General features: G+C 35.4%; 1 protein-coding gene across 5 annotated transcripts in view; it reads right to left on the reverse strand.

The window, feature by feature from the left end:
- Positions 1–1,306: 1,306 nt before the first annotated feature.
- DMXL2 (Dmx like 2) overlaps positions 1,307–11,280 on the reverse strand; it is a 117,394-nt gene continuing 107,420 nt past the window's right edge. For all 5 annotated transcript variants that reach the window (XM_023527846.1, XM_011355109.2, XM_023527847.1 and 2 more), the window contains 8 exons: positions 8,652–8,790; positions 7,940–8,000; positions 7,682–7,809; positions 7,081–7,158; positions 5,123–5,214; positions 4,305–4,357; positions 3,031–3,248; positions 1,307–2,706 (listed from right to left, as the gene is read on the reverse strand). In XM_023527846.1, the coding sequence (XP_023383614.1) occupies positions 2,497–2,706; positions 3,031–3,248; positions 4,305–4,357; positions 5,123–5,214; positions 7,081–7,158; positions 7,682–7,809; positions 7,940–8,000; positions 8,652–8,790 (979 nt within the window). In that variant the 3' untranslated portion in view covers positions 1,307–2,496. The remainder of the gene's footprint in view (positions 2,707–3,030; positions 3,249–4,304; positions 4,358–5,122; positions 5,215–7,080; positions 7,159–7,681; positions 7,810–7,939; positions 8,001–8,651; positions 8,791–11,280) is intronic.

An 11,280-nucleotide genomic window follows, 5' to 3' on the forward strand; every position in this document is an offset into this window, starting at 1 on the left:
ACAGCAAAAGCACAATCCATGAAGGAAAAAATTTAAGTTGAAATTTATTAAAATTAAAAACTTATCCTCTGCAAAAGACACTATTAAGAGACTAAACAGTAAGAAAACAATCAAATTAAAAAATGGGCAAAAGAGCTGAATAGACACCTCACCAAGGAAGATACACAGATGACAAGTAAGCAGATGAAAAGATGGTTAACATTGTATGTCATTAGGAAATTGTAAATTAAAACACCAGTGAGATAGCACTACATATCTTTTATAATGACTAAAATCCAAAACACTGACAACACCAAATGCTGATGAGAATGTGGAACTACGGGACCTCTCAGAACTCAAAACTCTCAATGGAACTCACTTACTGCTGGTGGGAATACAAAATGTTACAGCCACTTTGGAAGACAATTTAGCAGTTTTAAATGGCTAAATAGTCTTACCATATATAGGTATTTCCCCAGTTGAGTTGAAAACTTAGGTCCACAAAAATACCTGCACACAAATGTTTACAGCAGCTTTGTTCATAATTGTGAAAAACTGTAAGCAACCAAGATGTCCTTCAAAAGATGAATAGCCAAACTGTGGGATATTCATACATGGAGATACATTAGCGAAAACAAAATAAGTTAGCAAGCCACAGAAAGATAATTCGAAACTTTAATGAATATTGCTAAGTGAAAGAAGCCAATCTGAAATGGCTGTAAATTATGTGATTCAAACTATATGACACTCTGGTAAAGGCAGACTATAGAGACAGCAAAAAGATAGTCTTTTAGTTTAAGAATTTAGTTTAAGATAAAGAATTTCAGTTTCAAAATTCTATTTTAGATTCTGACATTGGCTGGTACTATTTCAGTGTGATATATACAACGATAGAGAGAATGCAACATATACAGGTCACTGTATACAAAACTGTTAAGTGTATTGTATGTTTGCAATTTTTGTTAAATTTGTGTTCCCATGTATTCAGCCATCCTCTCTCCTCTTTCTTGTACGATTCCACATAAGCACTATTCCTAGCTCAGCTCCTTCACCAGCATCTGCATCAAAATCAGCAGTTCAGTAAACAGGGTACAGTGAAGTTAGTTCTCACCCAACTAAATTCCTACCTTGAGTGCCCTCTCTGTCCGGGTCACCACTGTATCCCATTTCCTAGAATGGCTTCTGATATAGATAGAAGGTACTCAGTAAATATTTGTGAATGAATAAACTGCCTAATAGTTTAAAAATTCTCTAACAGTTAAACATTTTATCAAATTTAAAATGATCTCGACTGCTTAAAATGTTATCAAAGAATGCCAGACCAAACTAAGGTAAAACTCTAACAAATAACATTTATTTTTCTTTTACATAGGTATTTCACAGCCTGAACATCACATTGCCTTCAAAGAAAGGTGCTTTTATGCCATTATATTTTACTATTTACCACACAGGCATTAAGCATTCTCATTAACATGGTGAGACAATTTGCTGGTAAACGTTTAAACACACAAACATTGATTTCAATATCTCAATATATTTTTGGTCATAACCAAGGAGGTACATCAAAATATGACAACATTGGCTAATATTTTACAAGCAAATATTTAACTCTGCATAGTTTTATACAATAGGCTGTGGTAATAAATAGTATCACCAATCTCATCAACTATTAACTGGCCACAAAAAGCCTAACATTCATTTTAATTGATATGAAATGCTCTATTAGTGTAGTTTCAACATAGCCTTAAAATACTGTGGGTGTTTAACCCTGAATACATGAAAAAAAAAAGTACTAAACTGGTATGTTTCAGTTAACTACAAATATGTCATGTTCACGGATTACATTCCTAACATGAAGGCAAATGTTTAAATAGAAAAACTAGCAGTCCAAAAAATGTGAATGTGCAAATTGTGAGGAAAACATTGCATTTAAATTTGCACTCATTTGCAAGTTACAGTACTAGCTGTTTAAACACTAACAGGAAAAATATTCAGCAGGAAAGGATGGAAACGACCTCTCTTGGCAGAGAACTAGTCATTGCATACTGCTCCATAGCTTAGAAAGTGTTTCTGGTGATCTAGAGCTTCTAACACCTTAAGACTATCCTTCGTTCAATAAAGGAAACTGCAGGCATGCTTCGATCAGTGGTAAATTTAAGAAGAAACACCTGAATCGGCAATATTTTAATTTGCTATGAAGGTCCTTCTCATTTTTATAACTTACTAATGTTTTCTGAATCAGGTTTGCTAAATGCTGTAAAGAGTAGCTACCCTTCATACAAGACTAGGTTTGATTTTTTTTTTTTATGTCAGCATGGTAAAAGGTACATGCAGTCATTCTACCAACCTGTATAGGCAGTACTCAGCATAATGCTCAGCTTGAATCAGATTCAATTTCTACACAGAGATTCTCTGTATTGTTTTCAATGCGTTAACTGCTTGGAAAGCAGAAATGCCTAATAATTACTGCAGTGTTTTTTAATTGAAATGTTTATAGAAAAGCCCCAATCTTAAAGTCTATAGAATATCAAGAATTCTATTCGGGATGTTAAAAGCACTGGGCAAAACCCTGGTTTTCAGTGTGCCATCTGCCCCACAGGAGAAGATCCGATTGCCCTGGATGATGTCAATCTGCATGACTCCAGCCCCAAGGTTTCTGAATATGGACTGTTTAGCATGTTCATTTTTAAATGAATGAATCAGACCATGGCCTGTCAATCTCCAAACCTAGTTAAAAAGAAAAACAGTGAAAACAAGAAGTGTAAGTCTTTGAAAAAAGAAAGACCAACAGCAAAAACATGGCCTTCACTTCTGTTCCTGTGGCCCAATGCTCCCAACCACTCAGATGATTTACTCCCTGTATTTCACTGTCTTTTCAAGTTTCTCCCTTCACATCCTCTTAGAGAAGGGTGTCAAGAGACATTCAATATCTCCACAAAGCTTTATGCCCTCATTTCAAAAAGCACGGTGGGGTTTTTCTTCTCAGTGTTGACAGCAGATAAAAATAATATATAATAGCGCATTCCAATGGTACCTCTTATGCTAACTCACCTTTATGTTACCTTCTGCTGAACCTGTAGTAAAAAACTCCTCACAGGGATCCAGAGACAGAGCCTTAATGGCTGAATCATGTGCCTGGAACGTGTGGATTAGCTGCCTCTGCCTGATGTCAAAGATGCAGACGCATCCTTTCCTCCCTCCAGATATTAGAAGTTGATGTTTTGGTGCATACTGAAGTACTGTGGCACCATGATCATGGCATGTGAAACCTGAAGAAGAAAAACAAGAGCCTTTTCCAAAAAAATTTCTGTCTTGGCAATGCTGATAATATTTAAATAATATAGAAATTACCATTTTTCATTCTAATTTCTGTAATTGTATGATCAAAGTATTAAAAAAGATGCCAAGTCAATGACAGAAAAAATTACTTACCCATAATCTCAATATGAAAATACACAGAGGAAATTTAAACCTTAAGCCCAAATTAAATTACACTGCCTCATAAGTATGTAGAAGCAAAAGTACAGAGGAGACCAAGCTTCTCAATGACATGTTTAGCCACCGATGACAGCTATCTACCTTCTCTTAGTTCCTGCCCATACATACCTGACAAGAACTTTGGTGAGGCTGTAACTGAAACTCAAGTACACCAGTGTGAAAATTACCAGCCACACGGTGTTAGCCTTCAAAGATTCTCTGCATTTTAATATGATTAAAGCCATAAACTACTATGTGGCAATCTTTAAAAGATGGTAACAGTTATTCACCGAAAAATCTGCAATCGATTGGGGAAAACTGTATCTTTCAAAACGTATATCAGTAGAGTAAAAGACTGAAATCTTTCTGTAAAAAAATCCACTCAGCCTGGTTTAACCCAAACTTACTGCATGGAGTAATCTTTCAGTTGCATTATGTGGAAAATACTGTCTTAAAATAAATACTATTTAAATGATATTGTTCATATTTCTAGTTTTTACTATAAGGTTAATTAACTTTTATGGTTAGGATTAATTCTTTAAAATATCTCATTTGTACTGAGCTCAGTGAATATTTTGCAACTAATTCCTTAAACGGCCTTGTTAGTAACGCCACACAACGTACTATATTTTCTAAACAGAATACAACTGAAGACTAGGTTAGCTGGATTTCTATGACCATACATATTTACCTCAGCAAGGTAGCCAGTTATTTCAGTTAACTTTTAGAATTTTATTCTAAATATTTCTGCACTGTCAACCCACAAACGTTGACTGGATTCACTGGTTAAAATAAAACCAGGGAAGCATTCCTTCACAGTGTATTAAAAATCACAGACTTTAACTCACCATGAATGAGGCTGTTTCCAGGTGATATCAAAGTGTCCCAAAGACATACATTTCTTATAAAGAAACAACAATAAGAAAGATACATTGTAAACGATTGTTCTAAGCCATCGCCAGGGGCGAACTGTCTTCAAGTCAAGTATCTTACTGAATCTTGTTATCTTTTTTTTGTTCACTCACATTTATAAAGCAGTGATTCTCAACGAGAATGAGGGTAGAGGCTGGGACTGCGGCTGTATCTCTTCTATGAGTTTATACTTTGCGCACTACACAGTTCTGTCTTATGTAGTCCTACCTGTCTCTGCCCATCTCTTTTCCTTTACCGCTCCAGGGAAATTGAGATAGGATTTCCTGGATAGAAGGGATGCTTCCATACCCCCAGGGGGAACTACTGCAGGGAAATGAGAGATGTCATTCATGGGCACCTGTTGCCAGTGAAAATAGTGTGAGGTAAGAGAAAATGCTGAGAATGATGGCTACAGGGTATCAAATGCTGACTACTTCTCCAGAACATGACAGTATTAATAGCAATAAAAAAAAAACTGGTAGCTTTAACATAAAAATTACACATACTTTTTGACCGACTACATTAGGAATAATTTTTGTTTTTTTCTTTGGTAAGGAAAACTAAGAATTATGTAACAAGGAGTTTTTGTATTTCTGGGCTGAAAAAACCTAAGAAATTCATACTTTCTAGTGAGAATAGCTTTCTGCCAAAAAAGTAAATTTTCTTTTATTTTTAACTGACAACTGTGGGGAAACAAGATCTCAAATCTTTCCCAAAATGGCTTATTTCTTATTTTGCTTCTCTGTCAACCTACCTGTTGTCATTGGACTGCCCAGATGTGGCAACCAGACTTGAAGAGGTAATAAATGCGAAGTCACTTGTGGCTTTACTGTGGCACTGCCAACTCTATGGAAAACAAAATGTAATTGATGTTAACCAAAAATCCAATAAAACTTGATACAGTACACATACAGTTCTGCTAATATAGGATATGCATGAACTAAGAACAGTTTTGTAAAACAGTCTACAATAAAGAATAAGCCATAATATGAGGATTAGCTGTCATGTATATTATTTGCCTAACAGCCAATAATTTTTTAAAACTGGAAAAGGATGGTAAAAACATGGAATTAAAGGTTATGATTTTTTTAGAATATGCAACAAAAGAATAAGATACCAAATACATTAACATCATACAATTAGATGGCCTGGTTAAGTAAGGGCTCAAACAAACAATTTTAGTGCTAATGATCCCAAATACATTTAATAAACTTCAAAGAATAATATAAATCATAATAACAACCCAAGGAAGAAAAGTCTTACATACCCATCTAGTCTAGACTGCAGTGTGAAGGACTTAATCAAATTAACTTTGTAACCATCCACCTTCCTTATCACCTCTGTGTTCCCTGTCCTCACCCCCAGATGAAGAGCTTTAGCAATTATAAAAGCAAGATCAAAAGCGTTTCTGCAAGTAATCCAGAGGTTTAAGGCTGTCTGTCCCAAACAGCTCCTGAGGATATTTCAGCACCCTGGGAAACCATTTACTGAGGCAAGCATGACTTTTCTTATTGGATCAGCTAGATGAGTAGAAGTTTGGAGGTGAGGACTCAGAAGGAAGCTGTTAGGGTATTTTAAAATAAAACAGACATTTTTCAGTTTGAAATTATCATGGTATAGATCTGACTGAAGGTAAAAAGACAAATTCAAGATCACTTCCATTTCTGTAAATACTTTATGATACAGCCTATAGTATACTAATATATGTAACGTGTACAGTCTAGAAAAAACTCTTTTAAGTATTTGGGAATCTGTCTAAACCTAGAGGTTCAGGACTTTTTATAAAATCAAAATATACGAAGACAGATGTTCCGTTTAGGATAGCATCATCTTCCACCTCTCCTGGCTCCACCCCCACCAAATGAGGATGCTTGTCTGCATCACCAAATATTTTAATATGATTTGGATTAATGAATAAAGTGGTCTGTTGGGATTGGTTATTTTATAATCTAGTAAACAGAATTCTGGAACAAAATGGAATACAGTCAGCCCTCCATATCTGATCAAAAATAATTTTAAAAGTTACATTGTTCCTGACGTGTAGTATGGGTATGTAGTTAAGACTAAGATAGTTGCATCTGTACTCAACATACACAGACTTTTTTCCTTGTCACTATATTCTAAACAACACAGTATACCAACAATTTACATAGCACTTACACTGTATTGGGTATTAGCACTTACACTGTATTGGGTATTATAAGTAGTCCAGAGATGATTTAAAGTACATGAAGGATGTGCATAGGTTATATGCAAATACTACACCACTTTACATAAGGGATTTGAACATCTGTGGATTTGGTAACCGCGAAGGTCCTGGAACCAATCCCCCATGAATACTGAGGGACAATTGTATACGGAACCTGTCTGATTCTTAATACAGGTATCTAAAATGAATCACTACAAAATTCTATCATTAAAAAGAATCAGTTTTCAAAACGGATAAAAGTATAATAAAAATGTACCTTATGGAGGACCACACACAGGGAAAGTCCCTGCATTTTTTCAAATATAAAGATTATCCTTCAAGCTGTTTTATTTTTTCAGTCATTTCAGTCTAAAACTAGGGCAATTATGGGTTCAGGGCTGTGGTTGCTGGACGCAACTGTCCCTTTTCCACCAAATCCACCAATGAGATTCACTGAAGTCTGAAACTGACACTTCATAAACAAGTAGCCTCTACATGCTCTGGGAATGCTGAGTGATACTTACCATGTAAGGTTTAGGATTTGCTGCAGTTTGGTTTACTTGCCAGATACTCAGAAAACCCTCTCCATCTGCAACACCACACTGTAAGAAAGTAAATATTAAACATTGCTTCTTATCAACGTAAAAACATTTAAGGAAAGCAGTCACTTAGTCACCACTTAACTAACATTCTGCTTATACCTATGTTTCTGTTGCTACAGTTCTCAAGAAAGTCCAAGTACTATAACATTCTGCCACCTTTTAAATGCTTTTCCACACCTATTTCACTGTTTTCCTCTAATTTTCTGTAGTAGAATTTAGTGAGAAACTGAAAGGTTTCTCTCAGGTGTTTGACTATGCTTATAGGTACCACCGACACACTCAACAGAGCTCTTTACCCTCACAGAGTATTTAGTATCTTTAAGTGGATAATTAATTCATATAAAATTTTGTAGATTTATGCTTTTGTTAGGAGGTGAGGGAGTATATAAACAGACAACAAACTACCTGCTCAGCTTAAACCAGGATCACTGAATTTGCTTTTAGATGCAGTTTTACTAACCATTTACTCATAAATATCTATAATTATTTTTAGATGACTTAGTGGTAACCCCTAAGAACTAACCTTGTTGCCTTGAGAATTAAAATATAATCTGGTAACTCTTGCATTGCCAGCTTGGCGGAAACAGACAAGTTGCTGAGGTCGTGTCCATTCAAACATTCGTACACTGCCATCTTGAGCACCTGTAAGATCTGAAATACATGCGGAAAGCAGAAAGTAAGAAATGGAAAGCTAAAGAAAGAGTTCCACTATTTTCCACTCTATAAATCAACTTCAAAATGACAGAGGCCACTTACAATCCTTGAATCATAAAATACTTACAATATTGATGGACTGGGTGTGAGGTCATTCTCTTAACATTATGTAGATTCCTTTTCATAAGCTTTAAAAGAAGATAATAAAAAATGAATTTCTTTTGTAAATAACGAAAGGCATGAGGAAGGATATGATTCAGGCCAACTTTAATTCTGGTAACATTTATTCTTCTACAACTGGCTTATTACCGAAATAAACCCTGTTGTGGATTTTCTGAACCACTTAATAAAAGAACCTTGTCCTTACAGCTTGTGAAAGCGTAGTCACTTACTGGCACAGCCCTGGCCTGTGTGGACTGTGAGGATACCAAGCAGCTTCGCCTAGTGGTGAAGGGAACGCTCCTCCAGTGCCCCTCCCTGAGGATAATCAGGCATATCTCCAGAGTCTTCAGAGTAGAATACGAGAATAGGACCCCTTTAACTACACTAACAATGTTACTGATGCACTTGTCAAACCTCTTTGCTTTAGCACTTTTTGCCTCATGGTTTGCTCATTTATAAATGATAATGGAGGAAAATAATAGCACCTTCCTCCTAGGGTTGTTATGAGAAAAAGCACGCACCTGACGCAAAGAAACTGAGAATATGTTAGCTATTATTATAGTATACTAACTGGTCACTGCCCCTGATCTTTAGGATCATTCTTATGTCAAAGTAATTCTAACTTATTTTTGAGGGAGTCCATATCCAGAAACCACACCTAATAGTGAATAACATACCACACTAGCTCCAGTGCTTGTCTGTCCACTGCCCAGCCATGGCAGAGATGACGGTGGATGCACCTGATTTGCTGAGTAGGATGATGCACTGGGTTGATAAAGAGTTGTAGTGGAACCACGATAATCAATATCATCTGAACTGTGAAAAACATGTGTGTTATCGTGAAAATTCCATTTTCTCAACACAAATTTCAATTACAGAGCTTCTTATGTAAACACAGGACAGTCTTTATGTTTACAAAATGAGTAAGTATCCATGAGAAAAGCTTAGGTACACATCCTAATCACAGCCAGTTTTAGTATTGATTAACTTTTGTTTCCCCTTTAGGCAAAGTATAAATTTAGTTCAATGTTGTTCGGGCGTTATTTTATTGCTGCACAAGTTGAAACAAATGTTTTGAAGTATTTAACAAGATTTTCTTTTTCTCATGTATAGAAAAAAGTTATATGTACTCTTCAAGTATAGATAGCCCATGTATCAAATTCACACATTTTTTAAAAGTTGAGTTTTAAGATTTCTAAAAAGGTATAATTATCACGTAAAAATGTTAAAGTAATTTTTATGATGGATATATATTACATGTAATATATTACAAGTGTGATACTGAAATCTAGTTATATACTGACAAAAGAGAAAAGTCAACAGAACACGGAGAGATGTTATCATGGCACCATTCCCAAGCAAATAAAATTTTCAAGAATCTGAAGAAAAGCAAGAGGGAGGGCAAACGTGGAGAAGAAACCCTGATACAGAGAAGTGTTGCAAAACACTCTTGGTGCAGTGTCCATAGCTTTACTGAAAAGTTGTCCACATTTTTATCTGTAAAAAAGGTATGCTTATAAGAAGAAAAAACACTGGAAAGTACTCAGTAAATATGACTCATCATCAGTCTAATACATTTGTGTATACTGCTTCTTGCTCTAATTATCCAGATCAATTGAATTTACTGAATATTGTGCAATTCCTCACATTTCTTTAAGGTTAAATGTCAAAGTGGCAGTTGTTAGCATTAGACTTCAATGATGAAGATTATCCTGACTCAAACACTATAAATAGTTCAGAGTCTAATGGAAAAAGTATGAGTAATATGTTTACTGATGTAAGCAGAGCCTTTTATTGGCACCTAAACCAATTATGTTTGTCTCCTACCCAAATGAAGGGAGATACAAATATACTTTTCAAGATACTTCAAATCATGTGCATAATCGTTTAATGGGTTCTCTTTAAAGAAAATGTACTACATAAGACTATCAAACCTTTTGGATTCTCTGTCATATTCTTCTCCAATCCACATGTATGACTGACAGGCCAGTAGACAAGTAACATCCAGTTCTTGTACATCATGTGTTGAAGCCAAAACAATTTCATTACAGTTTGCCTGTAGAGCAAAGATGGAGTCAATAATTTAAGCAATTTCACTAAAAAGAAGTACACTGTTTATAATGCCTAAAGCTTTTACCTTATTAATGGCAAATGCCATGATCATATCTGATTCCTTATGAATGATTTTTGCCTTTCCACCTGGATAGCCCAGATCAGCTTCAACCTACAAAACATTTGTCAGCAGTTTTAGTTGTTGCAGCATAGCTCCACGTAGAGATGTGCACATCCCACAAAACGAAAAGTAAGAAAATGTAGCAGCAGCAGCAAGTAAAAAGAGACCAGTAATTTAGAGTGTTGAGAAGTAGCTCTGGAATTAGCTTAAATTCTGATGCCCTGTAATCAAGCCAATTTGAAATATTTCCATTGTGATTATAGGATACTGATTAAATGTCAGAAAAGATTTCTAACATAGTTTTCATTAGTATTTATGACAGTAATGTGTTTCTCTTATCTCTTCCAAAGTGTGCAAAGATACTACAGTAAGAATGTATATACAGAAGCGTCACAAAGTGGAGGGAAAAAACAGACAAAAGAGTCGCAATAAGAAATAAAACTTTTTTTAAATAAGAGTGATGAGCTAGGAATAAGGAGAAGTTGGAAAAAATAGAAAGCAATAAAGGAGACTGATGAGAGGAAAATGCAGTGGCTTAGGGTCAAAGGTGATGGGAAGGAAAGAAGAGGCAGAATCAAGAAGGAAGAGAGAGAAACAGTCATATTCAAAAACAGATTGGAAAAGTAGTAGTAAAAAAAAGACAGAAGTAGAGATGGAACAGGAAGTAAGAAAGAGAATCAGTAGCAGAAGAACAAGCTACTGAGGTACATGAGAGCAATGAGTACTCTGACTAGTTAGCCAGTTGAGCAAGTCATGGTTAGTATTAGAGATGAGGGGTTAGCTCCCTGAACTTTAAAGAATGAGCTAAGTACAAGAGCTTTGAATACTACCTTGCTGTGGCAATCTTCTGCTACGGAGTTTTGTTTGACCTGCTCCACATGTTCTTCTACAGACTAAACAACACCACACCATCACAAACACAAAACACATGCATGAAACAAAATTATAAAGAGAATGAACAGTTTCAAACTGCAATGGTCACTCCATCACTTAAAGATGGTAATAATGAATTTGCAAGATTTCCTTTTAAAAGCACAAAAACAAGAAATTAAACTGAGTAAAACATAATGTAATCAAATAAACACAACACAAAGCAAACCAGGCAAAATTAAAGTTAACACGACTATTATGTA

Source organism: Pteropus vampyrus, unplaced genomic scaffold, assembly GCF_000151845.1.
Source record: "Pteropus vampyrus isolate Shadow unplaced genomic scaffold, Pvam_2.0 Scaffold19, whole genome shotgun sequence".
Taxonomy (NCBI): domain Eukaryota; kingdom Metazoa; phylum Chordata; class Mammalia; order Chiroptera; family Pteropodidae; genus Pteropus; species Pteropus vampyrus.